Below are 20591 nucleotides of genomic sequence, written 5' to 3' on the forward strand. Positions count from 1 at the left end.
GAAAATAGAGAGAGGATTATGTAGACTGCTCCATGGCCCTTAGCCATTGCAACTGCAAATTACAATTAGCGATCAGTTAAAGTTAAAAAACTACATTTGACTTAGTGTAATTTCAATAATTTCAATACTTAATTAATTTGATTAGATATAATTTAAATAATGTATTTTTAATGTATCATCAAATTTCACTGACTCAGTAGATGCTTATAAGGCACACATCTGTACTCTGAGGTTGTATTTTTAGTCATGCTCAGTGGCTTTCCTGAGAATGGCAACCCCTCTGACTGCAGAAACGGAATGTTCCACAGCACACGTCTTCATCTTTTGTTGTCTAGATATTTAGAGATGAGGGAAGGCCCACTAAAAATGACAATACATAAAACAAATCAAGAAAACAAACAAACAAGTCAATACATGTAATAACAGCGTGAAGAATAAATTTGAGGTGTGGAATGTGCACCCCTTTCTCTCCTGACAAGCTGCTGGTGTTGAACTTTAAATGTTAGACAGGATGTGGGTTATGCTTATCTAAACAAAAGTGGTTAAAGCTCACATGAGCTTTATGTCGCTTGAATATAATATTCGGTTGTAGCCCATTGTAGCTGTGAGGAACAGCTAAATAGCTGATCTATTCTGGGCAAAAACACAAGCTGAGCTTTTTGATGTCAAAGGCCACGTCAGACACCCAACAGTAACTTTGCCATTGTAGGAGTGAGGGGTGGACAATCATATTCACACTTATGTCACATATGATTCAAATAATTTCAGTGTCAGTGAAGAGGTAGTAGAACACACACACACAGATAGAGAGAGAATCAATGTTGACTGCCACTTGTAGTAGCGGCCCTTGGAATTCATCTTATTGCAACACAATTAGATTATACTTATTGTAGCAAAATCAGATCAGAATAGAATCAGAACAGGAAGCCTGATTCCTATCACAAATATTTCTGAGGCCGGAGGCCCTTGTTAATCTTTTGAGAGGTAACGGAGGGGTTTCTGCATCTATACTGCCCTGCACCTGTCTACTGTCTGTGGGCCTACAATATTCCATAGCCCGCGTATGCGAGCCCGCACACACACACACACGCACACATAGCTAGACCCTGATTTTTAAGCAGTAGGCCTATAGGCTATTCCAGTAACTGACCTATAGAAATGTAGGGATCCCTTAAGACACTCAACACACTTAATGTGGAAATGTGTGATAGGCTAATAGGCCTAGACCTATATGCCCAATCCTTTCTTATCGGTCTTGTTATTCAAGTTCCTCTCGGGTTAATAAAGGTTGGATAAGACTGGCTTCTCAGAAATACATATGCCAAACCAAAGATTGTATGTAGGTGGAGCCTCTAATCATCTCCGTGATCGATTAGGCTACAGTCGACAAACGACCGGCACCGGCTAAGCGCATGTGGACGGGCGAACATGTGACTTGAAACACCACCAATCAGGACTCGTTTATGGCGCAGATACTGTCAACAAAAGTTGTGGATGTTGGGTCATTGGAGTTGATCGTCAAAGAGCTATCCCCACACTGCAGGTGAGTTTTGTTACCTGAATTCCGATTCGTCATTCGTCGATTCCTCATTCGCTCTTAACGAATTAAACAATGTCGTGTAGTTTTTGGAATGTGTTATTTTTGTCAACGCGATAGCTACTGTAGCCTACGTACGGGTGCGTCGTCAATTCTTTGACCCGTCCCAGGCATACACCGGCCGTGGGTTACTTGACTTTGACACTAATGTAACTTCTGTGCCTCGCAGTAGTTTAATGGATACAGTGTTTGATTGTCTATATTGTGTGAGCTGCAGAAACGCGATCGGATGCCAAGTGTTACTTGTAGTAGCTTAGTCTATGCGTGACCAAAGCAGATACACAAACTTGCTTTGTTTTCTCTTGCAGACATGACTAAACAAACGGTTCAATCCCAGACGGATCAATGCGTCAACCAGGTAAACACATGTCTTGTCTATGTCTGTCTTTGTGAAACACGTGAAAGCATACAGCTTTCTATGTGAAACACCGCGATGACTTTTTTCCATGTGTGGGGATACAGAAAGTGTTAATATAGAATGTCGGTGAGTGAACGTGTGTTTGTGTGTGTGTGTGTGTGTGTGTGTGTGTGCAGGGATGGGCAGTAGCATTTCAAATACAAAATAGTATTTTGTAATTTGTATTTTATTGGATTAAAAGAATGCCTTCATATTTTGTATCAAAATACTTTATAGGCGTGTATTTTTTGTAGTTTAAAAATGCTGCCAAATATTTTTGGTAAAACCAATACTTTTGGTGATAAAAGTAGCCTAAAAGTGCAAAACAATGCCTCTGACTGGTGAAGATTTGGGAAGGCGATCCATTGCAAGATGAGTAACAAGCAGGTTGCTCACACACACTCCTTCTCTTACACCAACGTGTTTCTTGAGAACAAACCATCAGCTTTTTCTTGAGAACTTTAATAATCCAATTGGAACACATGGAATCGGTTTTGTCGTTGCCCTGCAACATATCAAAAAGTTGCCCCATGCATTACCTGAAGCAACGCAATTAAAAATCCATATTTATGCCCCATGGTGTCAATATATAACACCATTTAGCACTTACACAGTACCGAGTTAGTTAAAAACCAACTAGGGCCATGGTCCTACCTGATCAACAGCATTACACAGTGCAATGTCAAGCATTCCTGGCATACATTGATACAATGTCAGAGACTTCATTCTCCGTATTATATGCCATGAGTTTGAAGTTGTTATTTGAAGGTAATAGAACTGCATTCTGCATTCTGTTGCTTTGCACCCACATTCTGTATCTCCCAATAGGTTCGGTGGTCAGTTTGTTTGTACCACTTGACAAGTTCGGTTGTGACTTTTTGAGTACATCTCTGATTCAGTAGGCTATGAGATGTACCAGGCAGGTCGGCATAGTTGATCTGTTGACTGTTTGCAGATTTATGGCATGCCTTGTAAGCAGAGAAAAGTGGTTGCTCTCAAACACTGTCCATTCAATCAACAGACTCAGTGTAGTGATAAAGGAATAGATTAAATAGACAGATACGGAAGGTTTGCAAAGGAATTTCATGCTCCCTTTAAAGGCACACTATGCAGGTTTTTTTGCTTAATATGGAAGTTTTTTAGCTTAATTTACCTTCATTTACCAGCTTCAGAGTCATTGGAATGGTTATATGACTTTTTTCGGGTTGAATGGTGGCCGTCTCGCTTCCCCTTAGCGCCTGTGAGTGGAAAAACCACCCTTGCAACTGTGGGCCGGCGGGCCGATGGCCTCAGTGTCAGGAAGTATTACGAGTGTAACGAATTGCTTTACTGCATTCAAATACACATACACGCCAGGCACCGGCTAGAAAAAGGTAGTGATGGAGTTTCTCAGACATTCGTCATGATGGAGCAAGTGAAAAATAAGCAAAAACTGAAAAAAACAGTAAGGAAATTGCCAATACTGCATAGTTTACCTTTAAAGAGTATTTTTTAGTATTTTCAAAATACAAAAATACAGTATTTTATTTTGATACATGGTGTGGCTACTGTATTTGGTAGTTTATTTTGATACACTTACAATTAGGGTATTTCAAATTTATTTTTTTTAAATACATTTTGATGAATTTTTGCCCATCCTTGTACTGTGTGTGTGTGTGTGTGTGTGTGTGTGTGTGTGTGTGTGTGTGACGGTGTTTTAGGAACAGAGTTCTGATGGGCGGTGTTAATCTAAGCATTTGAGTGAGAGCAGTTATGATTTGTGGTATGCCCTGTTAAACTGGCTTAATCCAGAGTGGGAGGAGGACATCATGTCCTCATACCATAGGTCATCTGGCAGAACTAGACTGTGTGCTTTGTTGTTTGTTATATTTGTAGTTGTGTGTGTGCCTGTGTGTGTGTGTGTATTTGTTTGTTTGTTTATGTATGTATTATATAATACAAGAAAAGATACCAACAAAGTATAGAATTGGCATGTTGAAAAAGTCCTCACAGTTTCTTTATTGATGACGTGACTGGAGACATGCTCTCAGTGCTGGTCTCTACACGCGGTGGGAATCACTCTCTATTAGCATAATTGTTTACAATACAGCAAGAATTCAGTGGAAATGCATGGATTCCAGTTGCTGCTACTGGAAGAAACTGGAATCCATGCATTTCCACTGAATTATTTTTGGAATCTGATCCCTTATCATACCTGTTCATTCTTACTCGTCGCTCGACTTATCGTGACTAAATTCAAGATGGCTGCAAACGCTAAACTTCGTGAAGATACTGTCTGTATAAATCGTCTTGTAAGTAAACTACCAGTGCTTTTTCAAAGTTCTCAATGTCTCGTTTTAAATGTCAGGGCCCTCGGAAGTCTACCAATGAAGTGTGGAGATACATTGAGCGTCGTAAATGGTGTAAAACAGTGATTTATTTGCATGGCTAGCCCGATGCCGAAGCACCACCATTGAAAAAGCTGTTGGTAGCATCGGCTAACTAGCGCCAGATTTTGGAGTGCAGGGGACAAGCCGAGATGGGCTATGAGACATACGTTCACAGTCGGTATCATGTTTCAATACACTTTAGGTCAATATCACACCAGAATTCTCCTTTAAGTAAATAAATATCACGCTACTGTGTCACAGTGGTATAATGCATTGTGTCATATATGGCCCACTCTTTATGTCTATGTCCTTGTGATGGTATATTTGACCTGCATGACCTTGTGATGATATGCATTTAAGGTACAGGTAAATGCTGAATGAGAGTCAGTATCGCGGCACTGGCTTGGACATTACAATCCATCATACTGTTCATTATAGGTTCACATAACCTCCCATTGAGTGGAATACTCTGACTGATCAATGATTGGTTGATTGGTTGATCGATTGATTGGTTGATCGATTGATTGATTGATTGATTACTTGTGTAGGGAGGATTATGGGACTCTATGAAGAAGGCAGCCTTCATCATTGGCTCAAGCCTCTTCTTCCTGGTGGCGTTCCGGAACTCAGTGATGTGGTACGTGTTCTACCTGACCCTAGCCCCAGTGTGTACAGGATGGGCATCTGCTTAGCTGCTGTTTATTTGTTGCGTATTTCATGATATGACACTTTGCCATATTTTCATAACAGCCAACAAGTAAAGAGGTGTGTGTGTGCTTGCGTGTGTGTGTCTGTGTACGTGCCTGCGTGTGTGTGTGTGTGTGTGTGCCCGTGCCCCCTCTTGAAGGCATCTGCAGCGGTTCTGGGGTGCATCTGGAGACTTCTGGCAGACCCAGTGGAGTAACCTACTGCTCCACTTTGAAGGTCGCGAGACAACGCTCTTCTTCCTGGGTGAGGCCCTGACCTGTGACCATTGTGTGTGTGAGTGTGCGTGCATGCGTGTGTGTGTGTGTTTGTTTGTGTGTGTGTTTCTGTGTGTGTGTGTTTCTGTGTGTGTATGTTTCTGTGTGTGTGTGTTTCTGTTTGTGTGTGTGTGTGTGTGTTTCTGTGTGTGTGTTTCTGTGTGTGTGTGTGTGTTTCTGTGTGTGTGTGTGTTTCTGTGTGTGTGTGTGTTTCTGTGTGTGTGTGTTTGTGTGTGTGGCTGTATGTGACCAAGAGTAGATTTTATTTTTGGCACAACAATGGAACAGGATACCGGATATATTCCTCTTCGATACCCATGTTACGTCTGAGTATCTGTGATGGCATCCTTATTCTCATGCATATACCATATTAAAACTGTGTGTGTGTGTGTGTGTGTGTGTGTGTGTGTGTGTGTGTGTGTGTGTGTGTGTGTGTGTGTGTGTGTGTGTGTGTGTGTGTGTGTGTGTGTGTGTGTGTGTGTGTGTGTGTAGGGACCATGCTGGTTCCCACCGCTGGTTTCTGGTTGTTGAATGGACTTTTCATGTTGGCTGACTCCACTGGAAAGCCAAGCTTCATCACACGCTACCGCATCCAACAGGACAAGAACAACCCGGTATGAACACACACACACTCAACTTTAGCCTACTTCCACCAAATCACTTGCTGAACAAATTCCAAAATCCCATCAGCAAAGGATGTGTGTGTGTGTGTGTGTGTGTGTGTGTGTGTACTAGAGTGTGTGCACATCTGATAAGGGCTGTTGGCTATGTTATCTGCTTGTTTGTCGTTATGATAACCCAGACAGACACACTCTATGGAGTGATCCCAGGTTACCCCACACTGGGTTATCACTGTGTGTGTGTGTGTGTGTTTTTTTTGTGTGTGTGTGTGTGTGTGTGTGTGTGTGTGTGTGTTGATAAGGTATTTGATAATGCACACCTAGCACAATATCTCAGGTACAAAGATCATTGAAAGTGCTCTATTCGCATTCATATCCCACAATCTCCGTCCATTATGTAGAGTGTCTATGTTAGTTATGAGTTTATATAATGACATGCATACACTCTAGATAGAAATCTGATATTTGTGTGTGTGTGTGTTAGTTATGAGTTTATATAATGACATGCATACACTCTAGATAGAAATTAAATTTGATATTTGTGTGTGTGTGTGTGTTAGTTACATTACATTACATTTGGCTGACGCTTTGTGTGTGTGTGTGTGTGTGTGTGTGTGTGTGTTAGTTATGAGTTTATATAATGACATGCATACACTCTAGATAGAAATCTGATATTTGTGTGTGTGTGTGTGTGTGTGTGTTAGTTATGAGTTTATATAATGACATGCATACACTCTAGATATAAATCTGATATTTGTGTTTGTACATATGTGTGTACATATATATATGTGTGTGTGTGTGTGTTAGTTAGTTATGAGTTTATTTAATGACATGCATAAACTTTAGATAGAAATTTGATATTTGTGTGTGTACGTGTGTACATATGTGTGTGTGTGTGTGTGTTAGTTATGAGTTAATATAATGACATGCATACACAGATAGAAATTTGATATTTGTGTGTGTGTGTGTGTGTGTGTGTACATATGTGTGTGTGTACATATGTGTGTGTGTACATATGTGTGTATGTACATATGTGTGTGTATGTACGTGTGTATGTACGTGTGTGTGTGTGCAGGTGGACCCTGAGCGTCTGCGTCATGCGGTGATCACGGTGCTGAGGAACCAGCTGTTCCTGTCGGCTCCACTGGTGGTGTTGACCTACCTGGCCATGATGGCCACAGGTGACCCCATGAACCCCCAGCTGCCCCTCTTCCACTGGGTGCTGCTGGAGCTCAGCCTCTGTGCCCTGCTGGAGGAGATCATGTTCTACTACTCACACAGGTACACACACACACACACGCACACACACACAGGCCAACACACGCGCACACACATGCCAACACACACGCACACACATGCCAACACACACACACACACAGGCCAACACACACATAGGCCCATAAAACACACACGGGCCCATAAAACAAACACACACACACACACACACACAGGCCAAAACACACACGCGCACACACACACACACACACACACACACACACACACACACACACAGGCCAACACACACATAGGCCCATAAAACACACACAGACCCATAAAGCACACACACACACACACACACAGACAGCCAGCCACTGTGGCTTACTAGAAGAGGAGCTCTTGTACTACACTCACAGCTAAATTAAGTGCTGTAAACTGTGTGTGTTGTGTGTGTTTTGTGTGTGTGTGTGTGTGTGTGTGTGTGTGTGTGTCCAGGTTGTTCCACCATCCTGCCCTTTATAAGCACATTCATAAGATCCATCATGAGTGGACGGCCCCTGTTGGAGTAGTTGCCCTCTATGCACATCCTCTGGAACATGTGGTAAGATCATAACACACACACACACACACACTCTCTCTCTCTCAGCCTCTGGCTTACTGGAAGAGGTGTTTCTCTATTACTCTACACAAAACACGGACACGCAAAACACACACTTGCACTGATACACACATTCATACTTTAATATTGCTTTTACATAGATATATTCAGATTTAACATGTAAAATACTTTTCTAGATAGATAGATAGATAGATAGATAGATAGATAGATAGATAGATAGATAGATAGATAGATACTTTATTGATCCCCAAGGGGAAATTCAAGAATTCTGAAATGCTGTCATAAATTATAGTGTGTTTATGTCCATATTCCTATTGAAGTTGTGCATACTCATGGGTAGCGGTTGTATTTATCTTTAGACTTCACTTTTAGATGTCATCTGATAGCATCTGATGCTAATATTCCTCCCACATCCTCATGAATTGTATTGTTATAATGTTACATCATTATAAACCAGTGTCTATAACTACACAGTCCACGTTTCTGTGGTGTGTGTGTGTGTGTGTGTGTGTGTGTAAGACTTCATCCTATGCATAGCGATGTGTGTAGTATATTTACACTGTATATTTACATCTGTGTGTGTGTGTGTGTGTTGTAGCTGTCCAACATGATGCCTGCTCTGATTGGCCCGGTGCTGCTGCGCTCCCATCTGACCACCACGGTGCTGTGGTTCACGGGGGCCTTTCTGGTCACCACCATCTCCCACTGCGGCTACCACCTGCCCCTGCTGCCCTCGCCCGAGTTCCACGACTACCACCACCTCAAGTAGGCACGCACGCACGCACGCACGCACGCACGCACGCACGCACGCACGCACGCACGCACGCACGCACGCACGCACGCACCTCAAGTAGGCACGCACGCACGCACGCACACACTGTGTGTGTGCATTAGTGACAGTTTAACACATTCATATGTGTGTATATGTGTGGAATTGTATTAATCACATATTCTTATTGTTGTGTGTGTGTGTGTGTGTGTGTGTGTGATTTGCAGGTTTAATCAGTGTTTCTTATTGTTGTGTGTGTGTGTGTGTGATTAGCAGGTTTAATCAGTGTTTCGGCGTTCTGGGTGTGTTGGATCATATGTGTGGAATTGTATTAATCACATATTCGTGTGTGTGTGTGTGTGTGTGTGTGTGTGTGTGTGTGTGTGTGTGTGTGTGTGTGATTGGCAGGTTTAATCAGTGTTTCGGCGTTCTGGGTGTGTTGTATTAATCACATATTCTTATTGTTGTGTGTGTGTGTGTGTGTGTGTGTGTGTGATTGGCAGGTTTAATCAGTGTTTCGGCGTTCTGGGTGTGTTGGATCGTCTCCATGGCACAGATGACAAATTCCGTCAGACGAAAGCATATGAGCGACATGTACTCCTACTCAGCCTTACACCCCTCACACAAACCGTCCCCGACCCACCCAAGAAGTCTCAGTGAGCACACACACACACACACACACACACTCACAGATCTGACTGACATACTCAAGAACACCTTAATCCACAAACACAGACACACACACACACACAACCTTGTACAGATATGACTGACACCCACACACACTGAAAAATACCTTAATCCACACACACACACACACACACACACAAATACACACTCAGGGTTATTTATACCTTACACCATACACACACACACACACACACTAATACTTTCCATTATGAATTAGAACAATAAGAGCAGAGGTTAGAAAATATTTCCTAAACCAATCTTCTGTTCCATGTGGTTCCACTCTTCTGTTCCATGTGTTTCCACTCTTCTGTTCCATGTGGTTCCACTCTTCTGTTCTGTTCCATGTGGTTCCACTCTTCTGTTCCATGTGGTTCCACTCTTCTGTTCCATGTGGTTCCATTCTTCTGTTCCATGTGGTTCTTTCACCAATCTCTTTATGTAGTGTCTATGTACACTAGCACAAAATGCAAAGGCATTTTCACACACACACACACACACACACACACAGAATCAGTGGCCATTGAGGCGTTTTACTAAGTGTACAGTCATATGAAATGCTAATATTAGAATGTTTAATGAGATGATGCACCTTTGCACTTTGGCCTTTGTCTTTACTCCTAATTGCCATCTCGCAGTCACACTAACAGTCTTTGTACTTTATCAAACAAATATTTTATTTTTCTCTAAATCAAAAAAGCACTTAATTTCATATGTACAGCAGGATATTATGGGGATTTTAAGAGGAGGATCTGTTGAGTGGATTGTTTCCTACTCTAATTTTTGTGAGATTTTATAGTTGAGAATGATGGCTCGTCCTGGGATGGCGAACCATGGTCTTTGTAATGTAAATGCACTCTCATTGTGGTGTCTTTTATGATTAAAATATTTAACTTTGAAGTATGCTTGTGTTTTCTTTTACTGAAAGACATGAACAATTGTTAAAAATGTAAAACACATGCAGTTGTACACACACACACACACACACACACACAAACAAACACACACACACACACTCAAATCTGCCTACATTGCATGTATAACCTTAACATTGTTCTCAATACCAATTTGAACCACTGAACTGACCACATTTCAGCCCTCTAGGTCACTTGATATGACTTAGAAACACAACTGAGCCCTAGCACCAGGTCTTGTGAAGCTGTGTGCAAAGTAGATCAATATAGAATTAAAATAGAGTACTTTAGACCATTATTTGCCAAGGTATGCTCATGCATTTTGTCAAATGTCTATGGAAACTCCTTATAGGACTTTTGGTTATCCAAAATGCATACTGACAATGAAATGCTTACTGCACATAAACCCTTTTGTGTAGAAGCATAATCTTGGTCTCAAGTGAAAGGTAACATGAGGTTTCCTGCGGACTTTTTGGATTGTATGTCAGGTGTTCTGATATAGAATAACTACACAAAATATGGAATAATTACAGAAAAATCTCTATTTTTGCATTTACTTCGTTGGTTCAATGGGTGTGTATAAGAGACTATACATCTGCACAACTAATATTGGACAAAACAACATGAAGATTACATTTCTATGGATTCCTGTGAATATTTCAGTACCCAATATGCTGCATCTACTTATTGCTAAGGGATATACACTGCAGCTAGAAGTTAGGGAAGCACCAAAAGCAGAGGGAGAGGGAGAAGGGCATTTTTGAATACATTTAATTGAGACATTAAATGTATTACATTTTAAATGATAACCTAAAGCTGAACTGTGTACAGGTGATGACTTAAAGCTGAGATCTTTGGACAGGTGATGTCATAATACCACCTCTTAGTCACCTGACCTTTCCCTTTGCCTGCGTGACAAAGGTGACACAGAGACATGTGCAAACATGACATACAGCTTACAGGAATATAGCTTACAGGCAACTGCTGTAGGATGCAACACCTAATCTACATTCAAAACTATTCATGTCAATTTTTCTTCAAGGAGATAATGAGGCTGTCTTGTGTCCTGTCCTTAAAGGAGAGAATGAGGGCTGTCTTGTGTCCTTAAAGGAGAGAATGAGGCTGTCTTGTGTCCTTAAAGGAGAGAATGAGGGCTGTCTTGTGTCCTGTCCTTAAAGAAGAGAATGAGGGCTATCTTGTGTCCTTAAAGGAGATAATGAGGGCTGTCTTGTGTCCTTAAAGGAGAGAATGAGGGCTGTCTTGTGTCCTGTCCTTAAAGGAGATAATGAGGGCTGTCTTGTGTCCTTAAAGGAGAGAATGAGGCTGTCTTGTGTCCTTAAAGGAGAGAATGAGGGCTGTCTTGTGTCCTGTCCTTAAAGAAGAGAATGAGGGCTATCTTGTGTCCTTAAAGGAGAGAATGAGGCTGTCTTGTGTCCTTAAAGGAGAGAATGAGGGCTGTCTTGTGTCCTGTCCTTAAAGGAGATAATGAGGGCTGTCTTGTGTCCTTAAAGGACACTATGAGGTGTTAACGTGTTTTTGCCACAGAGGGACCTGGTGAAAGTCCCCTGTTGCTCAGTCAAGGTACAGAAATGTGTCATCACTTACAAATACCCTCTACACTAGACCAAAGTCATTTTAGGTAAGTCCCTCCACTTGGCGGCCATATTGCAATGCTTTTTGGGCACTCATCGGGCATCCTATTCGGCAGAAATGCATGTGCGCAAGGCTTCACGACACCAATCTTGCTCCAGCAGCGAGTTCACAACACATGATTGGCACGATGTCTTCACAACACACCATATGATTGGCTCAATGTATTCAATCACATCACACCACATGATTGGCTCAATGTATTTACATGTCGTCGTTTTGCCGAGGAAGGGGTGTGATATGTGTACACAGTGTTACAAACTAGCCCCATGCATTTCTATGGAGGATTTTTTGAGTGCTGTGTCTCCTCGTTAGAAAGTCTCTGACTAGACTTACTGAACACGTGCCCTCACAAACCCCAATGTACAAACAGTTAATATCCACAGTTACTGTGGTTTAGGTGTCCGAAGATGACCCGACAATCAAAAAGTAACACGCTCAGAGCACTCCCGTGTGGACTGACACCCAGAAACAACTGATGCTCAGTTGTGTACAGAAATGTGTCATCACAGAGTAGGCTACATATACCGTTTGCGTGTGACAGACATGTACAGTATAGACTTAGTCAACACGTGCACTCATGAACAAACAGTTTATATCCGCAGTTACTGTGGTTTAGGTTTCTGATGATGACCAAATGTGAATCAAAAAGCAACGCTGTAAAACACTGTTTCTGCCAGGGAACGGACTGGACCGCGCAGGACATACTGCAGGACAGCCGTAAAAGCAGGGCAGCAGCAGGCAGCCCTGTGGGATCATCTCACCCAGAGGTGTTCACAGGCGTGCCTGCACATTATGGGAGTGGCTCTACGCCACGCCAACAGGGGGCGACAAATACACTAATGTATCAGACCACATACATAAAGTATTCACCCCTTGCAAGTGACGTCACGTTTTGTTCGCGCCACAGCAAAATAGCCTAGTGGACGGCAAGAACACGAATCAAATCAATGGGTTGTAATGGGACATATCGCACAGCTAGGAGATTATAGTGAGATTTAACCGTAGTAATGCCCTTCCACGACTGTTGGCTTATTGTTTGGAATACAACAACATCCCATGTTCTTGCATAGATATATTTTGGTTTGTTTTCTTTGTGTTTCGGGAGTATTTCAACCACAATTGCATGCTTATCTCCTCAGTGTATGAAGCACAGCAGCGGTTGCTATAGCAACCATAGACTCTGAACAGGACGGCAGGTAGCACTTAGGCAAAGTCTTTGGCAACATAGACATAATATACATAGACGCCGCAATGACCACTACTCCTTACTAGCGCTGACGAGATTTGGAGCCGCCATCTTGGACCGGTCATCCACTCCACTCAGTGTAATCTGTTTGGCCGGTGAGATGAGCTGTAAGCGCACTTAATTTATCATATCTCACTGAATACCGAACAGATTCTCACGCGGTTTTTTTTGCTGCAAAGGTCATACATGTAGCTATGATACAGGACACATGATTTAGCGTATTTTAATATTCATAGTGGGTTTAACAGTAATAGAATATTCTGATATATGATATAAAGTGACCTGACGTCCGATATCAAAACTGGGAACATAATCCATGTTTGACAGCATAGACAAAACTAGTTTGATACAAGTTTAATGAGTTAAATATAGTTCACAGTTGACAGAAAAGTTCCATCAACAGCATTATTCACAGTCCACAGAAAGGTTCCATAAACATTTAAAGTGAGATCAGTGCCATTCAGACATCTGAGGGGTATTCCAAGTAGGCCTATGTGGTTTAGTGACAAACTTGGGTAAATTGACTCAGAATAAGTTGTAAACCTCCCAGTAGAAAAGCTGTATGATACAGGAAACATGGTTGTGTGTATTTTAATATTCATAGTGGGCTTAACAGTAATAGAATATTCTGATATATGATATATTATAAAGTGATGACATCCAATATAAAAACTGGGAACATAACTAATCCACGTTTGACAGCATAGACAAAAACTGGTTTGATACAAGTTTTAATGAGTTAAATTTACAGAAAAAAATCCATTAACATTTTCAGTTCAGTGCCATCAAAAATAAAGTGATGAACAGACATTGGTGTGGCATAAAGGAAATGGAGTAACTGGGTTCAATATCAACAGCATTTGTTAGACAAGTTTCATAAATATTGTAAAGTGCAAGTTTGTAGGTTTGTTTCTGATCCTAAAAAACAGACATTGGTTTGGCATAGTAAGTGTAACAGTTCATCAATTCAAGACAAAAAGGTGACTTGTCACTTGTACAGTGTCAATGGGTTCATCAACAGCATCTGTTATTTACAGTTCACAGAAAGGTTCCAGCCCCAGTGAAGAGATTAAATAAAAAGGAATTAAGAAACATTTTAGAAACTGCTAAGATCAACCCGTTCATTGCAATCAGTAAAGAATCAGGGAGTGTCTTCACAGGCTCAGTAAGACAGAGTTACCGTCATGCAGTTGGTTCTATGATTTCGACAACTGGTGCATGTCATTTTGTATGTTCCCACCTTGCTAAAATTGCTTGGGTACACTTTGTCTGAGAACATAAGTGCTTCAGACGGCAGGTGGCATAGTAAACTGGGTAAACTCCATAAAAGAGGACTGAGTCAACCAGACGATGGGAAAATAGGACACAGAGTGGCGAATGCAGGTGATGAAGGTGGAGCTCATAAATCAAACATTCAGTCACAGTGTAGCAGATGCCCTGCAGTACTGCAATGAAGAGCACCTTCCTCAGTTCCAGGGGTGTGAGGAGACCGTTCAGTTCATTCAGTCTTCTTGAACAAGGCAGTTGTTCTGGAGAGATACAAAATAATAAATAAATGAATGAAAAGGAATTTGAGAGGCATCTTATTCTTGTTAGGGTAAATGACATGTGAATAATACAGTGTTGGGCAAGCTACTTCGAAATTTTAGTGAGCTAAACTATCAGTTACTCTGCCATGAATAAAACACTACACAAAACTACAACCCAGTCAAATGTATTAGTAGCCTAACACAAACACAGCAGTAGGCTAGTTCACTACATAGGAAGCTACTTTAAATTGTGCTAATTTCACATGACAAGAAAAGTGTAGCTTGTCTGGCTAAGCTACTTGATAAATAAAGAAGTTGAGCTATTGAAAAGTTACTTTATTCAGGAAATAGTGAGGCTACACACTACACACCAGGCTACACACCAACACACTTAGGCTACAAGTAGCAGCTAGCGATTGCCCAATAGGCTAGTCTATGCCACTTGTGTAAAATTCGCCGGCCAAATCTAGTATGATTTATTTCTACAATAGCCTTCTTGTGTCAGTTGTAATCTAAGTCAGTGTTATGGAATATGACTTATCAAGTCTCAGTTCATAGCCGGGTGAACACCGAGTAAACATAGCCTAGCTAGATTTTCATACAGTAATATCACAGATTGCTCCTTCTCAGCTCTCTGGTAATATTCTATTCACAAAATACAACCAATAGTACGGTTATGTTAAATCTTACTTGTGAAAAGTAAATCCCCCGAGTATGGTCCGCCGATTTGAGAAGGAACATGCTGCACAGTGCTGTCATCTTGTGTCTTCTGCTGCAACGCAACGAGGAGTATGACCGGTCCAAGATGGCGGCCGCATTTCTTGTTTCCAGCAGCCAATGCGGCGTCTATGTATATTATGTCTATGTTTGGCAAGATCTGAATGTAAACAGATAATACCGTTCAAGTTTTTTTTAAAATGTCCTATGTGTTTCAATTCTTTAACTTAAGACATGTAAGTAAGTTTATTCGCTGGGCAACGTACAAACTGACGAGTTACATTAGCCCTAGCACTATGAGCTACGATAAACGTTAGCTAGAATATCTAGCTTCTAAGTGTGGCAGCTAGTTATTATTTCATGTTCTGATATGACATTCTTAACGTTTTGACTATGTTACAACTGATAAAAGCAAGACAAATCAAGTAACCAAATCGCTTTGCAATATTTTAGTCCAGAAATACTTATGGGTGTTCATTTACCATAATGTTAATTACAGTAGCCTAACGTAACGTTATCTCCCCTTGCTGTTACCACCAGTTTTAATAACGCGATCATGACCCATTTCATCTAACATTTCATCTAACAACACATGACCCATTTCATCTTTGACTATCAGACCCCAAACAGCAATACATTGAACTACAAAGATGTTATAGTAATGGTGTTCAGTTCATCATAATCTTTATGACATAATGTAATTTGCCGTCCAGCATGGAGCCGTCACGTGACTTAAGTCACGTGTCTGCAAGGGGTGAATATATACTCTTTTGATCATGTGAGGGAAATTTGGTCTCTGCATTATCCCAATCCGTGAATTAGTGAAACATACACAGCACACAGTGAAGTTAAGCACACACACTAACAGTGAGCTGCCTGCTACAGTGGCGCTCGGGGAGCAGTGAGGGATTAGGTGCCTTGCTTAAGGGCACTTGAGCCGTGGATGTTGGCATGGGAAAGCAGCGCTCAACCACTTCCCCCACCCACATTTTTCCTACTGGGTCGAACCGGCAACCCCTCGGTTACAAGCCTGAAGCGCTAACCAGTAGGCCACGGCTGACCCATGTCATACATATCAGCTCTGCTAGCATATGGGCATATACCTCTGAAATCTGCCTACAAAAAGTTTGCCCACATAAGGAGATCTGGGTGTTAAGCTAACTACTTATGGCAAGTTGCACTGCTCTGGGGTAGCAAAAAATCTTAAGTTCGCCATCTTAACATACTGAAGATCACAGCACCCAGCAGAGGACAAAAGTGTAGAGAACAAAACGTCTGCATTTCAGACTTCCTTGTCCCCTCCTGAGTTTAACAGGTGCGATAATATGAAATCCCGGTTACTTTCCCATAGGAAAAAAACTTTCAAGAGACCAGATCTCCATGTATGGGCATCTTCAGAGGTCCTCTGCCCTCAATACGTAGCACCATCTAGAGGTGTTCCTGTGCCTTACATATTAACATGGTCTGAACTCTGAAGTATATCATTTCACACATGCGATCATGTCAACAAAACACATTTGCCCATGTGCGCGCGCACACACACACACACACACACACACACACCTCAGAACAAGAACAAAAGACCACACAAGAGACGTCTAGTTGGTGTTTAAGGTTTTTTTGTCCGTTTTGTGTTTTTTTTTTTTTTATTATTAAGGAAAAGCATAATTACTACAAATTACAAAGAACACTAACAGCGAATCACATCAGCCTACAAAGCAGATATTATGAATATTAAATGTTATGATACAAGATTCTCATTCAAGTATTTTACATTTTTCCATTTTATAGATTTTTTTGTTCCTTTTCTTCATTTTGATCAGTTTTCATGACGAGCCTAACATATCTGAACTGCTAATGCACCTATTAACATTTCAATGGATCATGTACAGCTAGTTTATTTATTTATTTATATGGCTTTATGGAATCTTTGTCCTTTTTTTTTTTAAATCCCCCAGTCCCTAGTCCTCTGATCTGTAGACATCGCACCTGAGACAGACGCACACACACACACACACACACACACACACACACACACACACACACGCACAGACACACACATGCATGCACAGACTCACACACAGCATATCGCTGGCCGTTGAGGCGCAGCAGCTCCTGCCTCAGTGCAGTTGGTTTCAGGTTTCCGTTGCTAGGTGATCATTATTCCTGATTGTGATTGGATAAAATGGGTGTGAGGTCATGCCTGAAGACTGGGAGCACCCACTAACCCCTCCTCCCAATCCAATGTTTTTTAAAAGTTTAGAAATAAGACAATAAAAAATAAAATTCATGTAACAAATGGCCTACTGCTAGACAAGGAGGGGAAAAAAAAGACATTTACACAGACATCACCATGTCCACTCAAAAAGACAGAAGTGTTGCCAAGAGCAACCACGGCTCCCGGAGACGTGTGCGTAGGCTGCAGAGCACGGACAGGCTCCAAGCTCCGCCTCCCTTCCGTTCCACTTCCTTCCTTGCAGCTTAGCAACTGTAAACAAAGGCCCACTGCACTGGAGGATCCCGGAGGTCACCAAACACCAGCATGCACCCCAGGTCCGAGCGCCCGACCTGGTGATGTCATACTTCCCTTTGATGGCTACGTGGACCTCGGAAGCTCGGAGGTCGGAGGTCAAAGGTCGCCGCCCTCCCCTACCTCTGTCCATCAGCTCCGGCTACTTGTCAGTAAATACCAGGAGATCTTAATGTACGCATGTAAGGCAGATGTGATCGTCAGCTTTGGGGAGATGGAGCACTGGTCATTTACAATTCCAGGTTAGGTGTGGTTATGCGACAACAGTGGGTTTGTATGGCCGTGTGCATGTGTGCGTGCGTCTGTGTGCGCATGTGTGTGTTTGTGTTGTTTGGGAGGGTCAAATTCATGCATTTGTTTGGTTTGTACATGCATGCGCGTGTGTGTGGACACAGGTATGCGTGTCTGCATCTAGGATGCAGTTTGGTCTTCAAGTATTCTGAATGATAAAGATGATACTTCCAGTCCATTATGAAGGAGGGCGCTTCTACTCTCTCACACACAGACACACCCCGACACTAAGGGACTTCTACAACAGACCTTATGATATGTGGAAGACTGAAGGTATCCCAGTTAAAGTGATTAAGAGTGTGTGTGTGTGTGTGTGTTCGTGTGTGTGTGTTCGTGTACGAGTGTGTGTGCGCACAGTTGCATATAGTCAGGGTAAATGCTGTCCATCAACATTAAGGTGACCGGCGCGAAATAAGCAGAGAACCATTAAAGTAAATAAGGCATCTTTCAGTCAGCTCCATCAGACAGGGAGGCGGGAGACAAGGAAGGCGGGAGACAGGGGGGGTCTTCAGCCTTTTTGTTCTTAGTTTTCCTCCTTTTGCTTCTTGTGTGTGTGTGTATGTGTGTGTGTGTGTGTGTGTATATATATATATATATATATATATATATATATATATATATATATATATATACACACATATATATATATATATTTAAATCCAGCCCCACTGCTAGTCAAGTTTTTTTTTTTTTCTTTTTGCTCACTTTTCAATTCAGAAGGTTCCAACATAAAAGTTTCTTTGTTTTGTTTTTTTTTCTTTATGCATTTTTTTTTTCTCTCTCCCTCAGCCCTCCAAATGTTCAGTTCAACACAAAAAGGTTCTCTCTCGTTGTCCAACTTAAGAATTCCCACACGGCTCTCAGAAAAGAAGTCGTAAAAGCACAGAGAGGAGGAGAGAGAGAGAGAGAGAGAGAGAGAGAGAGAGAGAGAGAGAGAGAGAGAGAGAGAGAGAGAGAGAGAGAGAGAGAGAGAGAGAGAGAGAGAGAGAGAGAGAGAGAGAGAGAGAGAGAGAGAGAGGAATGAGCGATGAGCGGCCGTTTCTGGAGGAGTCCACTTGCAGCGTAGCGCACCTCAGCTCAGCTCGGAGAAATGGGGGGAGGGGGCAGAGAGATGGAGAGAAAGAAAGAAAGAAAGAAAGAAAAGAAAGAAAGAAAGAAAGAAAGAGAGGGCTAGGGGACGGGCTCGTTCAAATCCAGCCAATCCAACGATCCAAAACTGCAGATCCAGCCAATCCCAGAGCAGGAAAATAAAAACTAACTACTCTGATATGACATCCCAAAGGAGGGGAAAAAAAAGAAAGAAAAAAAAAAAGCTCTCTCCAGCCCTTAACACCATCATCAACATGACGCCCTTTGTCATTTTCATTTTTAAACGTCGAGGAAATGGGAGGGGGAAAAAAAAAAAAAAGTAAGATAAGAGATAAAAAATAAAATGGAAGAGCTTTGATATTTTCCATCCGGGTGCTGCTGTCGTTCGTGTCCGCGTTACGTACGTTTGCGTTGGTTTGTTTTGGTGTCATGCTTGCTCAGCGCTGGCCAGCGGTCCTCGGGGGGAAAGGGGGCACAGGAAGTGGAGAGGTGCGGGGGGTGACGGCAGAGTCGTGACGCGCCGTGTCGCGGGGCTACTTCTGGGGCTTGGCGTCGAGGGCGGGGCTCCGCAGGGCGCTGGGTTTGGCATCATCGCGGGGGGGGCGGGCAGCCTGCAAGGGGGCGTGCGAGCCGTGGGAGGGGGTGGCGGCGACGGCCGTCTCCGCTGGATGAGTGCCTCTTTCGACCGCCTTCCTCCATCGGGGGCTGGACACACACACACGGGGAGATGGAGGAGAAATATTACATTACATTAGGCTGACGATTTTTAACCAAAGCGACTCACAACATAGTAAACAATTTAGTGTATCAGTGAATGCTATTTTCCTACATTAGTACACTACCACCAACTTTAACATGTACAGAGAAAACATGGAAGACCACACAAGACCTACACAAACCCCTTCCATGACAAGCACTTCTCCACCCACACAACCGTGCGCGCACACACACGCGCGCACACACACACACACACACAGCTCCTGTCTGAGCGCTCACATCCACTCTGAAGTCCTCCAGGCGTTTGAACTTGCTCAGATACTCTGAGAGTTTAGGGTCGATTTCCAGGTTCTTGGCCTTGGAGTACTTCAGGAAGGCCCAGAACTTCTCCAGTCCATACAGCTGGCCTGGGAAGGAGAGGAAACAACAAGGGTCACTAGACGCAAAAGGCCAATAACACACAGGCACACACACAACAGTAATGGTACAGTACAACGGTAACCTCACATAGACACACACACTCTTCTCACCAGCTTCATAGTCTTTCATGGTTTCCTCCTGGAAGTCTCTGAAAATGTCGGGCCGGAACTTCCTCTCTAGGCCGTAGCTGAAGTAGCGGAACAGGCACTCCAGGCCATACCTACACAGAGCGGAGGGTCAAAGGTCA

At 42.4% G+C, this 20591-nt stretch overlaps 2 protein-coding genes across 6 annotated transcripts in view; one reads left to right on the forward strand and one right to left on the reverse strand.

Moving 5' to 3' along the window:
- The first annotated feature begins 1404 nt into the window (after positions 1-1404).
- On the forward strand, positions 1405-10138 carry faxdc2 (fatty acid hydroxylase domain containing 2). 2 transcript variants are annotated; one of them, XM_042092138.1, is made up of 9 exons: positions 1405-1543; positions 1906-1955; positions 4912-5000; positions 5211-5314; positions 5818-5939; positions 7021-7226; positions 7659-7764; positions 8381-8547; positions 8828-9014. In XM_042092138.1, the coding sequence occupies exons 2-9, from the start codon at positions 1908-1910 to the stop codon at positions 8997-8999; spliced, it is 1014 nt and encodes a 337-aa protein (XP_041948072.1). In that variant the 5' UTR covers positions 1405-1543; positions 1906-1907; the 3' UTR covers positions 9000-9014. The 2 variants fall into 2 exon arrangements, with proteins under 2 accessions (XP_041948072.1, XP_041948073.1); XM_042092139.1 differs by lacking the exon at positions 8828-9014 and adding an exon at positions 9055-10138 and having other exon boundaries at positions 1407-1543.
- Positions 10139-18755: 8617 nt separating this feature from the next.
- Positions 18756-20591, reverse strand: part of larp1 (La ribonucleoprotein 1, translational regulator) — a 40973-nt gene continuing 39137 nt past the window's right edge. For all 4 annotated transcript variants that reach the window (XM_042092110.1, XM_042092109.1, XM_042092112.1 and 1 more), the window contains 3 exons: positions 20455-20564; positions 20204-20331; positions 18756-19912 (listed from right to left, as the gene is read on the reverse strand). In XM_042092110.1, coding sequence (XP_041948044.1) covers positions 19796-19912; positions 20204-20331; positions 20455-20564 — 355 coding nt within the window. In that variant the 3' untranslated portion in view covers positions 18756-19795. The remainder of the gene's footprint in view (positions 19913-20203; positions 20332-20454; positions 20565-20591) is intronic.

This window comes from Alosa sapidissima, chromosome 5, assembly GCF_018492685.1.
Source record: "Alosa sapidissima isolate fAloSap1 chromosome 5, fAloSap1.pri, whole genome shotgun sequence".
Taxonomy (NCBI): domain Eukaryota; kingdom Metazoa; phylum Chordata; class Actinopteri; order Clupeiformes; family Clupeidae; genus Alosa; species Alosa sapidissima.